This window comes from Erpetoichthys calabaricus, chromosome 5 (assembly GCF_900747795.2).
Source record: "Erpetoichthys calabaricus chromosome 5, fErpCal1.3, whole genome shotgun sequence".
NCBI lineage: Eukaryota > Metazoa > Chordata > Cladistia > Polypteriformes > Polypteridae > Erpetoichthys > Erpetoichthys calabaricus.
In genome coordinates, this window is record NC_041398.2 from 215,306,326 (window position 1) to 215,323,810 (window position 17,485).

Genomic DNA, 17,485 nt, shown 5'->3' on the forward strand with positions numbered 1-17,485 from the left:
TGGCCAAATCACACACATGCCCATTGAGAACAGCCTAAAGGCTCTGGTGGTGGTACTTACTCGCCAATCCGCAGGGCGGCACTATAATCTAAGGCCTCTTCTCTTCCCATCCCTCTATAGACCGGATGACTAGCAACCTCACCAAATCTGACGTCACTTCCAGCGTCCATCCACTTGGACCTGCTTCTTCCTGGCTGGCCTGTATTTAATCAGAAAGGTTGCCATCTTGGACAGTCTAGTCCCAGACTCTCATCTGCACTCGTTAAAGTAGTAAATGACTTGCAGATAAACGCAGACAGAGGCCGTATATCTGTTCTCATCGTCCTAGATCTAAGTGCTGCATTTGATACCACTGATCACAATATTGGGCTTCTCTGGTAATGTCATAAATTGGTTTGAGTCTTACTTAACAGGTAGAAAATTCTTTGTTAGTTGTGGTAATTATACTTCAAAGACGCATGATATTCTATATGGTGTTCCACAAGGATCTATCCTGGGCCCACTGCTCTTTTTGATCTACATGCTTCCATTAGGTCAGATTATCTCAAGGCATAACGTGAGCTACCACAGCTATGCTGACGATACACAGCTGTATTTATCAATAGCGCGTGATGACCCCGACTCTCTTGGTTCACTGACCCAATGTCTTACTTGTATTTCTGAGTGGATGAGTAGTAATTTTCTCAAACTAAATAAGGAGAAAACAGAAATCTTAGTGATTGGCAAAAACTGATATAATGAGGATATTAGAAATAAACTTGACCCATTAGGGTTAAAAGTCAAGACAGAGGTAAAGAATTTAGGGGTAATTATTGACTCTGACCTACATTTTAAATCACATATTAATCAGATCATTGGGACAGCATTTTTTCAATTAAGAAATATAGCAAAAGTTAGATACCTTATAACATTGCAAGACGCTGAAAAATTAGATCACGCTTTTGTTTTTAGTGAACTAGATTACTGTAAAGCACTCCTCTCAGGACTACCCAAAAAAGACATCAATCGATTACAACTAGTGCAGAATGCAGCTGCTAGAATCTTAACTAGGAAAAGAAAATCTGAGCACATCTCTCCATTTTTGATGTCACTACACTGGTTACCTGTGCCATTTAGAATTGACTTTAAAATACTGCTAATGGTTTACAAAGCCTTAAATAATCTTGCACCATCCTATATTTCAGAATGCCTGTCACCTTACACTCCAGATTGTAACCTTATATCTTCAAATGTTGGTCTGCTTATAATTCCAAGCTCTAAACTTAAGAGAAGTGGTGAAGCAGCCTTCTGCTGTTATGCACCTAAAATCTGGAATAGCTTACCAACAGAAACTCGCCAGGCTACTATGGCAGAGCATTTTAAAAAACTGTGTGGCGAGCGGCTGGAGGCGGTACCCAGCCGGGACGCCTGGAAGGACTGGAAGAGGGACTACGCCTCCTCCGAACCACAAGAGTGCAGCCACCCTGGTTGGTATGGGGACCACGGGAACACAGCATGGAAGCTCAACCCTATAGGGGCCCGTGGTCACCACCAGGGGATGCACAGATGCCTGTGAAGCCCTGGACGTCAGCACTTCTGCCACACCCGGAGGTACTGGCGGATGGACAACTAGGGAAACCCGGAGTGCTTCCCGGGTACTTATGCGGCACTTCCACCACACCAGGAAGTGCCACCGGAAGCTCGTCAAGAGGCACCTGGAGCACGTCCGGGTGGATTTAAAAGGGGCTGCCTCCCTCCATTCATCAGCTGGAGTTGGGTGGAAGAGGACAGAGACTGGAGGAGAGGAGTGGAGGCGGTAAAGAGAGGCATTGGAAAAGGCCCGGACTTGAGAGTGTGTGGTGCAGGGGCACTGGGCTGTGCGTGGTATTTGTAAATAGTTGTAAATATGTACAATAAACATGTGTGTGGTTGTAAAGCATCGGTGTCTGCCTGTCTGTGTCCGGGCTACTCTCCACAACTGCTAAAAACTCATTATTTTAACATGGCTTTCTCATAGCATCATTTTAGTGTAACCCTGATATTCTATATATGCATTTAATTATCGTTTTTAGCATGGCTCCACAATCCGTACTAACCCCTACTTTCTCTGCTGTTCTTTTTCCAGTTTTCTGTGGTTGTGCCACCAACACCCGATCTTGTCTTTGTCCTCTTTTACACCATATACTGAATATAAATCTTAATATCTTAATACATAATTCACCTGCCTCCTCACTCACGTCCGTCCGAAGCCGAATGCGCAGTCGCCTTCTGCGCAGCTGCCCGAAAAACCTTACGAGACCGACATCCAACCCCAACATCGCAGCAGGCGGCGGATTTACGGCCGCAAAAATTCAAAGAGAAAAGCAACTTCGATTAAAGCTCTAGAGGCCTGAAAGGCGATTTCGACTACAGCTCGAGGCCTAATTACGCATTCTGATTCAATTACGCATTCATTCAATACACCTATATCAGGTTTGTGGTGCTTATACTTATTACTATTCCATATTGTACTGGAACATTCATCATTCAATATTATATTATATGCCTGGAAAATTCATCAACTAACAGTAGAAGCCTGTACAGTAATGAGTAAAGCGGACTACAATCATTACAAAACAACTTCTTCGTTACTTAACATTTGTTCTTCATACAATGCTGACACAAACTCATGCCCGTTTCATCTTACGTTGTCAAAACGGGCTCTTTGTCTAGTATTTAATATTATATACAGTAAATACACGTTGTTATGCAGATGTGCTTCACAAGTGTCTTATGAGGACTGATACATTGGGACACAATAGTTTTGGAAAGGAGGGGTTACATCATTAATAACAACAATTTCATTCTTGTTCCCCAAAGACTGATCTGGTCTCATCTGAACCATTCCTCCCCGAGGAAGACAGTATAAAAGGAGCCTGCTACAGGAAGTCAGCATCACTCAACCACCAGTGCTCACAAAGATGCTGTTATACAAGACACGCTATGCACTGACGATGCTTACCTCAAAACCCAAACATTTTTACTAACATGGCTTTGCCAGCTGTGACCCCAAACCCTTCTAATTTTCCTTTGTGTTTTACTACAATTTATATACAATATATAAATATATATGAATGAAAGAGAGAGAAGTTTAAATTCATGTGTGAATACACTAAATATATATATATATATATATATCTACTGTCCAAAAAATGAATTCGCTCAAAGGCTTGCTACCAGCCAGACACAGTGGCAAATACAATGGAGTATAAGAGGTAAAGAATTTTCTTGTGTTTTATCCATTGCATTTTATGGTGATGGACTGAACAAGCATTCTCTGAGGGCAGGCACAAGTAGGACGCCAAGCTTAAGTTTTCTTTTGGTGAGATATTTAGACTACTTTTCTGTTTTATTGAAATAAAAGCAGACTGACTGCATGCCAGTTTTTCTAAGGCGCCTTGATCAGCCACTTTCACTTGGATCGTAATAGTCCGGCGTCTCACTACTCACCAGTCTGTTTTCATCAAACACTTCAAAGAGAAGCCGATGATTGTGTGGATTTACCTGTAAGAGATAAAAAGTAAATTAGCACTACATTAATTTGTTAACTCCTTCCCCAACACAAAAATCAAAACAGCATTGGAAAATAATGGCACCATATGATTTGTGATCGTCTAGTGGCAGAGTGTAGGGAGTTGGCTTCGACCAGATCATTCAACCTGCCTATGCTGGAAAATTTATTTGATTTATCTTTATATGCACATCAGTAACATTAAATGTTTACTTGCAAGCCAACCCTCATACAAAGAAAGACAAAAAGTTTGATGAACAAGAAATTAAAGGTCCAACTTTCAACAGACCTATAATAATGACATTATGTACAAATTTAGTGAAAAGCAAGATGCAAGTCTTGGAGGAAGTCAAGAGGTGGTGGTCACAAATTATATCTGTTTAAAAGAGTGGAGGCACTAGCCAGAGCAGGAAATAAAATGAAAAAATGTATAAACACTGACTGTGCTGGCTGTGGTCCTAAGGTTGTGTGTGGTCAAGGTACGGTGCTGCTTTTTGGCAGTGGCTTGGATATTTTCTTTTACCGATCCCTGACTTGTGCTTTTCAGTTCAATTTTATGGAGATGTTTGGACTGTTCCTAGGCTTTTATTGTATAGGTTAGGCTACCACACTGACTCGCCATAAGCTTAACCTTCCAGATAAGATGCATTTATACATCAATCAATTAACACCAGACAGATGATCTCCATTGAACTACAGATGTGACTTCTAAAACCAGCTGGCTGCACCGTGATGATGTAGGGGTGTCATATTAAAGGGCTCAATACTTATGGGATCAACAATTTTGTATTTTATTTTGGTAATAATTTAGATCACACTGCACTGTTTTCACTTTAAACTTTTGTTGATAAGTGCCAAAAAAGGAAAATTAAATCCACTGTGATTTAATGTTGTATAACAATAAAATGTGAAATTCATATTAGAGAAGACACCAAAATAAATTAGACACACACAGTCATAGATATTGATAGACCTACAGGATGATATGCAAGACAGAAAATGGGAAGATGGCAGGAACCATCAAGTGCCATATTGACTACAGTTACAGAATGAAATGTACAGTAGATGTGAGTGTATGGACTGAAGACTCTTCTTTCACACTAATATTCCAATCTGGCTGGAAAATCGCCCACTTTTGTACCCCAGAGCTTATATTTGGTTTTATACTACATTTTATGAAAATAAATTGACTTGAGTTACAGAAGCAATAAAAACCTTCTGTGCAAGCTTCAAATTCACTGATGCTATCCAAATGTCTATGGGAATGTGCTTCATAAATAAACACACAGCACAGTTCAAGCAAAAAAAAAGTAAACCTTCCTATACAAAGTGAACTTGTACAGTATATGCAAGTGAAAAAAATGTGCTGCAAAAGTCAGGATACACCTGAACCTGAAGTGCAATTGTTAAAGTACTCAACAAATAACTTGTCCTTGTCAAACCCACTTAATCCAATCCCAACAGCATCAGACACAAATTACGACTCACTGGAGAATTCAAAGGGAAAGTGTGGCTTGAAGCAAAGCAGGAGGCACAGGTTTAGGTGGTACAAAATACATTTGGGCAGTGCACCAGGTGGGCTACCCAGTGTGTGGCCCAGTTGGGGTGGGGGGGGGGGGGGGTGATAGGGAGTTATACTTTATTTGCTTCAGTAATCGATACTCAAGTCAAACGTTTAGTACTGATCCAACGCTAACATACATCTATATCTATCCATCTATCTATACAGTGCATCTGGAAAGTATTCACAGCGCATCACTTTTTCCACATTTTGTTATGTTACAGCCTTATTCCAAAATGGATTAAATTCATTTTTTTCCTCAGAATTCTACACACAACACCCCATAATGACAACGTGAAAAAGGTTTACTTGAGGTTTTTGCAAATTTATTAAAAATAAAAAAATTGAGAAAGCACATGTATATAAGTATTCACAGCCTTTGCCGTGAAGCTCGAAATTGAGCTCAGGTGCATCCTGTTTCCCCTGATCATCCTTGAGATGTTTTTGCAGCTTGATTGGAGTCCACCTGTGGTAAATTCAGTTGACTGGACATGATTTGGAAAGGCACACACCTGTCTATATAAGGTCCCACAGTTGACAGTTCATGTCAGAGCACAAACCAAACATGAAGTCAAAGGAATTGTCTGTAGACCTCTGAGACAGGATTGTCTCGAGGCACAAATCTGGGGAAGGTTACAGAAAAATTTCTGCTGCTTTGAAGGTCCCAATGAGCACAGTGGCCTCCATCATCTGTAAGTGGAAGAAGTTTGAAACCACCAGGACTCTTCCTAGAGCTGGCCGGCCATCTAAACTGAGCGATCAGGGGAGAAGGGCCTTAGTCAGGGAGGTGACCAAGAACCCGATGGTCACTCTGTCAGAGCTCCAGAAGTCCTCTGTGGACAGAGGAGAACCTTCCAGAAGGACAACCATCTCTGCAGCAATCCACCAATCAGGCCTGTATGGTAGAGTGGCCAGACGGAAGTCACTCCTTAGTAAAAGGCACATGGCAGCCTGCCTGGAGTTTGACAAAAGGCACCTGAAGGACTCTCAGACAACAAGAAAGAAAATTCTCTGGTCTGATGAGACAAAGATTGAACTCTTTGGTGTGAATGCCAGGCGTCACGTTTGGAGGAAACCTGGCACCATCCCTACAGTGAAGCATGGTGGTGGCAGCATCATGCTGTGGGGATGTTTTTCAGCGGCAGGAACTGGGAGACTAGTCAGGATAAAGGGAAAGATGACTGCAGCAATGTACAGAGGCATCCTGGATGAAAACCTGCTCCAGAGCGCTCTTGACCTCAGACTGGGGCGACGGTTAATCTTTCAGCAGGACAACGACCCTAACCACACAGCCAAGATATCAAAGGAGTGGCTTCAGGACAACTGTGAGAAAGTCCTTGAGTGGCCCAGCCAGAGCCCAGACTTGAATCCAATTGAACATCTCTGGAGAGATCTTGAAATGGCTGTGCACCAACGCTTCCCTGATGGAGCTTGAGAGGTGCTGCAAAGAGGAATGGGCGAAACTGGCCAAGGATAGGTGTACCAAGCTTGTGGCATCATATTCAAAAAGACTTGAGTCTGTAATTGCTGCCAAAGGTGCATCGACAAAGTATTGAGCAAAGGCTGTGAATACTTATGTACATGGGATTTCTCATTTTTTTTATTTTTAATAAATTTGCAAAAACCTCAAGTAAACTTTTTTCACGTTGTCATTATGGGGTGTTGTGTGTAGAATTCTGAGGAAAAAAATGAATTTAATCCATTTTGGAATAAGGCTGTAACATAACAAAATGTGGAAAAAGTGATGTGCTGTGAATACTTTCCGGATGCACTGCATATACCATCTCTCTCTCTCTCTCTCTCTCTTTCTCTCTATCTATCCATCTATACAAGGGTGGGCAAATGTAGGTTTACAGTTATTTGTATGGAAAAAGTCATGCTCGTTATGATTATTACAACAGCTTTATTAACTTTATTGACTCAAAAGAATGTCAAAATAGCACCACGCACTTAGGTACAATTTCATAAGTGTTCAAATTGCCAGCCTTAAACCTACTTTTGCCCACCCGTGAAATATCTTATATATAAATATCTACGTGTGTAAGTGTGTGTGTTTGTCTGTCCAGCCCGGAAGTGTGAGGCAGCCCAGAAAAGCAAAAGTGTGAAGCTCAAAAAAAGCGACTCTGTCGCCAAAGTGAAACCACCGCTAACAGACAATGGAGGCAAGTACATCAGCAAAACGAAACCTCCAAGGAGAGAAAAACTTGCTTAGCCACTAATAAAAAATGGAGGCGAGAACATCGGCAAAACGATACCAAGGACGAGCCGCTAATACACAACCGATGCAATTGATTGATTGATTGAAGTGCCAGAATCCATGGTTTCTAGGAGCCCTGGCTTTTTACAGCATGGGCTTACACAGCTAGTATATATATTTTGTGGCTACGGTGGGCATAGCAGCACCCTAAACCCCAGACACATCTACACAAACACAGTCCCACATTCAAATACGTTTTTATTCACAATTAACATGTACCTTTTACAGGGTTCCCTCCCCAGTATCATAGCAACTCTCATACAACGCAATACAGGCCAGTAATACTGGCAGTCACTACCCTTTCTCCTTCCATTTTCCTCCACTTCTCCCACTGGAGTTTTGTCCATCTCCTCTCCCGTCTCTGACTGACTGAACCAAGTGGAGGGCTCTCTTTTAACCCCAGACCCTGGAGTATTTCCAGTGCTTAATACATTATCTTCAGGAAGAACTTTTGGGTCAGGCAAGACCACAACAGTTAGTGTATCATGAGCTCTCCCTAGTGGCCTCCACAGAACTTGACAAGGCAGGCCCATGAGACCACAACTTCCATGCCGCTCAGCAGGCCACCCAGTGTACACTGAGACGCTCTGCCCATAGCAGGCAGTCACCCACTGTGCTGTACTCCCCGGTTCCAAAGACCATCCTAAGTGTTACTCAGTAACTGTTAGGATGCCAGCCCCAATGTAGCCACTGTAATGTTCTTCCACATCTGGTTCCTGGCTCAAAAAACAGATATTGTCACTCCTTCTCTGACCTTCCATTTGCAAGGCCTCCTGGGCAGGTAAGTGTCTGAGTGTCTCCTTAGAATTCCAAGAGCAAAACTTAAAAGAAGTGGTGAGGCGGCCTTCTGCTGTTATGCACCTAAAATCTGGAATAGCCTGCCAATAGGAATTCGCCAGGCTAATACAGTGGAGCACTTTAAAAAAACTGCTGAAAACACATTACTTTAACATGGCCTGCTCATAACTTCACTGTCATTTAAATCCTGATACTCTGTATATCCAATTGATTATAATAACTATTCATGGTGGCTCTGAAATCTGTACTAACCCCTACACTCTCTTCTGTTTCCTTTTCCGGTGTCATTTTGGTGGTGGTGCATCTACTCAAAGCACCGTGATGTTCCAACAATGATGGATGGATTAAAAGCCAGAAGTCTGTATGACCATCAGCATCAAGTGACTCTGTGAGAACCCTAACTACAAAGAGGACTATTTCATTTATGTTAGGTAGAATGCCCAGAGGGGACTGGGCGGTCTCGTGGCCTGGAACCCCTACAGATTTTATTTTTTTCTCCAGCTTTCTGGAGTTTTTTTTTGTTTTTTCTGTCCACCCTGGCCATCGGACCTTACTCCTTATTATGTTAACTAAGGTTGTCTTATTTTAATTTCTTATTTTGTCTTTTATTTTTCTTTTCTTCATTATGTAAAGTACTTTGAGCTACTTTTTGTATGAAAATGTGCTATATAAATAAATGTTGTTGTTGTTGTAAGGAAGTAGGGGGGTTGTCCCGCACAATATACACATAAATACATAAATATATATATATACACCAGTAACGGCATACTGCATGATAACGTGCAGTGAATACATTTGACTTGAGCATTAATAGTTTTCAGACTCTTTCTCTGTACATTTAGCATTCGTTTGCTCAGAGGTTGATGCGCATGCTGCTTCCTGAGCAGCTCTTCTTTTCTCCACTCTAGTGGCCCGCTTCTTCTCTTCTTTCATCGGTATCTTTTTGCATTAAAACTGATTAAGTCATTGTTTGTGTTTCAATTGCTTAGTACGTTTTCCTTCATTTTTCACTTAAGCTGGCACTTAAGTCTTCAATTTGCCTCAGGAATGATTTAAGATATGAAGAGGTAGGGGAAGTAACGGCGAAGGTGGTACAGATAAGAATAGCACCCGTACACATGCACCAAACAGCCTCCCTGCTGCGCGCTGCCAAGAGTTCATTCAACAATAAAATAAGATAAAAAGAGTAATAAAAATCATCACCCCGAAAGTGGACAGTAGAGGTCACATAGTATATGCGTACCAAATTTTAGGTCAATAGGTCAAATGGTTTGCAAGCTACAGGTGATTTAAAATCCTGGACAGACAAACGGACAGCCACAGTAGCGTATTATATAAGAAGATATATATACAGTATATATATACAGTATATACTGTATGCAGTACCTGCCAAACAATACAAAGAGTACACAACACGTGTTTCGCCCTAAGTGGGGCTCATCAGGTGTAAGCACCTTTGCTTCCCCTTACAGGAATCGAGTCTTAGACATGTCTTGTACTCTTTGCATTGTTTGAAAGGTTCTGTATAACATATCTATGATCTGCTTTTCACAACTGAGAGGAAGTGGCGGATGTTTTGCTGACTGGTCGACCAACCATAAGCATTACCTGGTGTGTGTATGTGTATACATATATATAAATGAAGGTGAAACACCCATGCAGACATGGCAACAATGTACAACCCAGGATACTGAATCTTTTAAGGCAGCCACACTGACCAGTGCGCTATTCCTCTCCCACCATACCAATAACACTGGTCAACACCTTACAACTTAACTTGTGGTGCGCTGGGGAGGCAGCATAAAGAAGAAGGACGCCTCACGCCTGGATAAACTGGTGAGGAAGGCAGGCTCTATTGTAGGCATGGAGCTGGACAATTTAACATCTGTGGCAGAGCGACGGGCGCTCAGCAGGCTCCTATCAGTTATGGAGAATCCAGTGCATACACTGAACAGGATCATCTCCAGATTGAGGAGCAGCTTCAGCGACAGACTGCTGTCACTGTCCTGCTCCACTGACAGACTGAGGAGATTGTTCCTCCCCCAAACTATGCGACTCTTCAATTCCACCCGGGGGGGTAAACGTTAACATTATTCAAAGTTATTGTCTGTTTTTACCTACATTTTAATTACTTTTTAATTTAATATTGTTTTTTTGCATCAGTATGCTGCTGCTGGAGTATGTGAATTTCCCCTTGGAATTAATAAAGTATCTATCTATCTATCTATCTATCTATCTATCTATCTATCTATCTATCTATCTATCTATCTATCTATCTATCTATCTATCTAGCATTTTGCTACTGGGATTCTTTCACCTGTTCTTTAACAAATTTCACTTGCTGACTGCAAATCTGAAAACTGTTTTCGTCCAGCTCATCCTATTTTTTAGTTCTGATGTTCCAGGTCTTGGACAACTAGGGTGACTGGACAATAAAGATGGATAACCATTTTGATAAATACTGGTAATTCTACTAGGGATGCCACACACTACTAACAGCTGTGAGTTGTTTACCGTGTCATTATTAATTTTATTTAAAAATTATTCATTTTTAATTAGCGGAAAAAATATTTGTTACTGATTACCAAGTCTTATATGACTCTTAAGCATAACGACACAACTCAGACTTGACACTGCAGAAGGTAATCGGTTTTACGGTTTCCTTAACATAACATTGCATTTCAGGACATTTTGTTCTTTAGATTCACCATTACTTTGAAAATTTTGTCAAGGCAATGGACAGAAACGTTGATGCGTTTCAGCATTTAAGAAACAAGTTTGGTCTCGAAAAAAGTGAAGCCAAAACTAAGGAAAGTGTTTTTGTTGGTCCTGAAATCCATAAACTGATGCTTGCCGACGAGTTCAAAAGGAAACTGAAGCCCACTGAATCAGCAGCATGGGAAGCATTCATGCAGGTTGTCCAGAATTTTCTTGGCAGTCACAGAGCAGAGAGTTATGCTGAGCTTGTGGAGAATATGCTGGTATCATCTTCTGGTTTGTTTTCAGAATAAACACAACGAAACAATTTTGTTGGGACATAGTTCAAACTCCAGATATTGTGCGGATATATTTATACTGATATTCAAACATGTCAAAACGTCAATGATGTGTATCTCGAAAACCTGACGTGCAGGCTTAATTCCGACTTCACATTTGAAATCAGTGTAAAAAAACTTAATAAAGAGCTGGCCAGTTCCCAGTATCAAACAAATAATATTTTTTTGTAGACCTGTGTAATCAAATAATATTTTGTCCAAGTGGGTGCAATAAATCTAAGAACGTGAGGACCAGCTTGAGGCAGTGTCAACTTAGAAAAAATGAATGCAGAAAATGATGATGCATGTCCGTCTGTATTTATGTTAGGAGATTCAATAAACAAAAGGGGATTTACAGAAATCCAAATATATTTATCAGCAGTTAACTGGATGAAAAATCATACTTATACCATTAAACCATATTTCACTTACAATCTGAGAATGCTACACAATTCTTCACAATGTAAACTATAGACCATGTGGGGGCCAGTGCCAACTTAGAAGCAAAATGCTCTCAACCAGTAATGTTGCTTAGTTTTTAAAGGAAAAATGACTGAAAAGACAATGAAGAACAGAAGTGATCCTTTTCTAAGCCCACCAAGAGGGACTTGTGTTATTTTCTTTTTAATTTCATGACTCTGCATTCCAGTTTTTTCTGATAAATAAAAAAGTGGTAACATAAACTGTTCTTTTGGCAAGAATAAAAAAATGCTACACAATCACTTTTAACTGGCACAGCAGAGTAGAGTCTGGTAAGTTGCTTCTCAAATAATTGTGGTCACAGCTCATTTATTTCCTCTTCGATGGCAAAGTCCTGTCAAGTTCTTGTACTGTTTTTCTTGCTTTGAAACAGCAAACTTAGTTAAAAGCAGTCATCCCATGTTTAGGAAATACCATCTCAACAAAAGCTTTCAACAGAGAGAAACTAAATGAGGCGAAAAGACACTGAAGCGTGTGATATGGAAAACAGCACAGACGATTTAGCGGGACATTTTACTAGTGACAGGTGTTGGGAGGCTTGGTGTGAACCAATTTCTAATAGCAAATTGTAATTTGTGGATTGGAGAGTGTGGTGGTTTTTCAAACTTGTACCACTGAAATGAAAGAGCCAGAAGGTAATAAAGCAAAAGCATTCTTGATATATTCAGAACAGCCATATTGTGCAATGCAATCACTAAGAAACTGAATATGCAACCACCTAGTCAAAGGGTTCAAACCCGCACTCAAGTTCAATGTGGTATCTTGAGAAACCCATTAACCTGCATATGCTTCTAAATAGCACAACAATACACTGATGAGCCAAAACATTATAAGCATCTGCCTAATCTTCTGTTGCTCCTCTGTGTGCCACCAAAACAGCTCCAACCTGCCAAGGCATGAAGTCTACAAGATCTGTGAAGGGGTTTTGTGGCATGTAGCACAAGGACATAACAGCAGATCCTCCTGTATGTTGTGCTCAGATGTGTTGTTCCAACACACCCCACAAATGCTTGACTGGACTGGGGTCCAAACAATGCTGTTCATGGGACTCCATAGCCATTGACCAGTCCGAGTACCAATGCTAACCCCTACTTCACCACTGAAAGCCCCTACACACTGGCCATCAGCAATAAAATATACATAAATATACAATGCCCAGATCCAGGGGTTAACCAAAGAACTTTGCTTAAAGCATCATACTCCCTCTACCAGCTTGTCTTCTTTCCACAGTACAGTCTGGTGCAATCTCTTTCCCAGGTAAATGACATACATGTACACCGTTGTCAACATGATACAACAGAAAATGCATAATGTTAGACCAGGTGACGACCTTCCATTGATCCAAGGTGCAGTTTCAGCACCTTCAAGCCAACTGGAGGCACTTCTGATGGTTGAAAGGGGTTAGTGCCTGGTCCCATGCATAGCAATGCTTCATGCACAATGTGTTAAGATACATTACTCCCATAACCATTATCTGCGATTTTTACCACAGTGGCCCTTCTTTTGGTTTGTACTAGACAGGATAGCCTCTGTTTGACGTCTTGCATTGATGAGTCCCGGCCACCCAATACTGGTGGTTCGTGGCTTTTCCATCCTCATGCCACTGTTGCTAGGTGATCACCATATCTGAACATGAACACTCCAAAAGCCTTGCTCTGACCCGACTGTCTGCCCATAACAATTTGTCCCTCATCAAAGTCACTCAGGTCTTTACAACAGCCCATACAGTATCTTCTGTATTTAACACATCAACTATAAGTGTCTAATGTCATCTTAACGTCTAATATACAGAATATCTCACCTTGATAGACTGTCAGTGTCATTCACTTCATATGAGAGGAGTCATAATGTTTTGCCCACCGGTCTATTAACACTCTTACAAATTAGTTAATCCCTATTGGAGTGCTTTATGTGCTATATTTTTACAAATACATTCCTTGTGTATTCTAAGCACAACCGTGCTTCTAAATGCTTCTAAAATTAAACATCTACATACAAACTGTATGCATTATTTGGGAAAAAGTACACACTTAAAACAAAGAGAAATTGGTAGACACGGATTAACCCTCATGTAAAGGTAACATGAATCCCAAAGTTAACTTGCTCAATCAATGAGGTCTGCATAAAAAGGCACTGGCGTGGGCATCCAAGACACAGCCAAGACAAACTTTAAGAGACCCCTTGCTTTGTAGAGTAGCATCACTATTATTACTGCCTACCAGCAAGGGGAATATTCCATGGTAATCGGGGGAGGGATCCTGTTAGTGCTCCAATACTGGCCAAAATGGCAATTTTACTTTAGTACTACTAGGGGGCTTCTCCCCCTGCTTGCTTCGCTCACCAACCCCTTCTACCTTCATCGCACCCCAACCCCCCACCCCCTCCTCTCCAGTGGCCGCCTCTATGAAGCCCCTCTTAAACGGTGATACAATGGGAAACAAAAATGCATTTTTTTAAACTCCTCTTTGCTCAAGCAGCTGCTGGCATGCTGCTACTGCCCTCATGCATGCTCTGCATTCCCCCAAACCCCAAGCGCTAGCCCCTGTGAAGAGGGTGGCTGAGCTCACCCCAAGGAGACTGCTCCTCCGAAACCCCTCTTAAACGGTGATACATTGGGAAACAAGTAACAGGTGTTTTTTTCACCTCCTCTTTCCTTGAGAAGCTGTTGGCTTATTGCTGCTGCATACTGCGTGCTGCGTGACCTGCATTTCGTGCGGAGCTTTGAACATTTAAAAGCCTGTACAGTGCTAATGTGATCTTTACTCTCATTTTTGGAGACTTTTGAATTTTCCTACTTCCATTATCTCTAACCTGCTCTGCATATCTATCACGGGACTTGTGTCTGAAGGCTGTAAGTATGACGTGACTTGTCCGTTTCGCGGGAAGTGAAAGTGTCTCTGTCTCTCTTCAAAAGATCACGTCTTGTCCCCCGGAAAAAGTCTCGTCTCATCGCAAGTTTTTTTTTTATAATAGAGAGATGGAAAATTCAACAGATTATGGATTTAATCTGGATTTTCTGACACTGATCAGAAGAAAAAAAACTTTTTAATATCAAATTCAAAACAGATCTCTGCAAAGTACTCTAAATTAATGACAAATATAAAATAATTATCTCTAAGTATTCACCCCTCTTAATAAGACACACCTAAACTGTCACAGGCACTTCTAATGGTATTAGACGTCAGAGATTTAGTTCAGCGGAGGTCACCCGTCTGGTTCATTTGATTGTGGTCTAAATGCACCATATCTGGCAAGTCCAACTTGTGATCAGTCAATATGGTGGACTAAGTTACACAATGAAAACAAACAAGCACTCCAAGCAACTCCGGGAGAAGGTGACAGATTAGAATTCTAGTGTGAAAGAAGAGTCTTCAGTCCATTCATTCATATCCACATTTCATTTTGTAACTGGAGTCTCTATAGCACTTGGTGATTCCTGCCATGTCTGTCTGAAGTGCCATCCTGTTTATCGATCAATGTCTACTACTGCAGGTGTGCAATTTATTTTGGTATCTTCTCTAATATGAATTATATTTTGAATGTCAGTATGGTCGGTACAAAAGGCCCTATATACAGTATGTGGCCTATAAAAAGTATTCATGGATTTAATTTGGCTATTTTGACACTGATCATCAGAAAAAGACCCTTTAATTTTAAAGGTCTGCAAAGTAATCCAAATTAATTGCCAGTATAAAACTCATTTTTTCTGGAGGCCTCAGAGAGCTCTTAAGATCTGGGCATGGATCTACTACAATAAAGAGCAAACCAAACGAAGTGTCTACCAGTTCAGACAAGATCCTCTCTAATGATGTTGTAATCATTTGCAGTTGACTCTAATTTTAGGTAGTTGAGGTTGTGATTAATGTCAGTGTACTTACTTTTTCCACATATGAAATTTGTATTTAGGTTAATATAAATTATACAATGGACTACAACATGTAAATGTTGCCTGATGTCTGTTATATCACCTTAATCTATAGATACTGTTTAAATGAAGATTAAATGATATGTCCATGTACGTTAAAAAAGAAAAAACATTTAATAGAGTGTACTCATTTGTTCACATGGTTAGTTCCTGCCTTGTGCCCACATAGATAAAGAGGGCACACAAAGGAGGAATGGAAATGAATGCATGCAGTATGTTAGTAAAAGCAGATAGACTGAAGCATACAAGTCTGGATGAGAGCCGTTTTACTTTCATTGCCTAATCATACTAAACGTTACATTTAAAAACCACTTATTGGAAACGTATAAAGGAATATATTATTATTTTGCCATAAGCTTCCTAACTCACTTAACACATGAAGCTCTTGAACTGAATATTGTAGATCTGGAGCTGCTCTCAAAGCTTTCCTCTTAATATGTCCTATTGTACATCAAAATTACTCTGGAGTTGATTTATTCCAATTTCCTAATGGTGTACAATTTTCCACCACAGTACCTGACACAATGACATAACAAAATATGGGGTTAAAGGCTAATTTAACAGGCTACCACCTGCCGTGTCGCCGTTTTGTTAAGAATGTTATTAAGTATGATTCTTAATCAATTGTCAAGCAGTAAGAAGAGAGCTAACAAAAGCCAAATGCACAGATTAGGCTAACAAGTGAAAATTTGAAAGGCCTCCATTGATCTGCAGGAGTTTTATTCACAGCTTCTGCCTCCAGAAACCATCTAATTAAACACTGCCTGCTGAGTAAATAATAAATTATACTGACGAGGAATAACTTTTAAATCAAATCTTTCTAAATTCAGTTACATTTAAACTATCAAAGTACAAAATTTAAAAGAGTAGTCACCAGAAGACTACAATTAATACTATATATAAAGTATGTGTATCAAGCCTGGGAGAGGCAGCATTCCTTCAGCTGAAGCTTCATCTTGCTTAGTTTTCTGTTCATGGGCCACATACAGTAGTTTTTGGCATGAAGGAGGTGATCGGCTATTCACTAAAAACAGGATAAAGGCGCACAATTCTAAAGAATAAAAAATATTGATTCACACAGGTGGCAGAACACAAACTTTAGACAATTTTGGCAGCTGACATAGGACCCTTTGGTCTCTCAATGACAGCTCATTATCTTTTTTAGCCTAACCTCAATATAGATGTCAATTCTTTGGTTTATTATTGTTTGTAAGGGGGATTTTTAGTGTAGATCTAGTGCACCGGGTGGCCATCACATGTGTAAACACTGCCTGTGTGGAGAGTTTTTATTAAGGTCTATGGGACTGAAGCCAACCACCCTGGACATGGCCACAACAGGAAAGTCAACCCCAGAATGGTCAGAAGGATTGTCAGAATGATAGACAAAAATCCAAGGACAGCTTCCAAAAAGATACAAGCTGAACACCAAGGTCAAAGTCCATCAGTGTCTGATTGCACTATCCATCATGTTTTGAGTGACAGTGGGCTCAATGGGAGAAGACCCAGGAGAGGCTTGACATAAGAAAACAGACTGGAGACCCAGGAGAGGCTCCATAGAAGAAAACAGACTGGAATTTACTAAAATACATATTGACAAGACACAATGGTTCTGGGAAAATGTCCGTTGGACAGATGAGACAAAACTGGAGCTTTTTGGCAAGCCTTGAGTCTGTGCAGGAAACAATGAAATCTCCAGGCTAACAAGATATTGTGGTGTGAAATGTACAGCCCAGTGTCAGGAAGTTCTGTCTCAGTGGCAGGTCATGGATCCTTCAAAAGGATAATGACCCAAAACGCACAGCTAAAAGCACCCACAAATGGCTACAAACAAAACACTGGACTCTTCTGAAGTGACCTTCTATGAGCCCTGATTTGAATTCTATTAATCGCCTACGGAAAG

General features: G+C 40.7%; 1 protein-coding gene across 4 annotated transcripts in view; it reads right to left on the minus strand.

Annotated features, from left to right (window-relative positions):
* Positions 1–17,485, minus strand: part of nedd4l (NEDD4 like E3 ubiquitin protein ligase) — a 555,383-nt gene that overhangs the window by 263,121 nt on the left and 274,777 nt on the right. For all 4 annotated transcript variants that reach the window (XM_051928330.1, XM_028802511.2, XM_028802516.2 and 1 more), the window contains exon 5: positions 3,469–3,522. In XM_051928330.1, the coding sequence (XP_051784290.1) occupies positions 3,469–3,522 (54 nt within the window). The remainder of the gene's footprint in view (positions 1–3,468; positions 3,523–17,485) is intronic.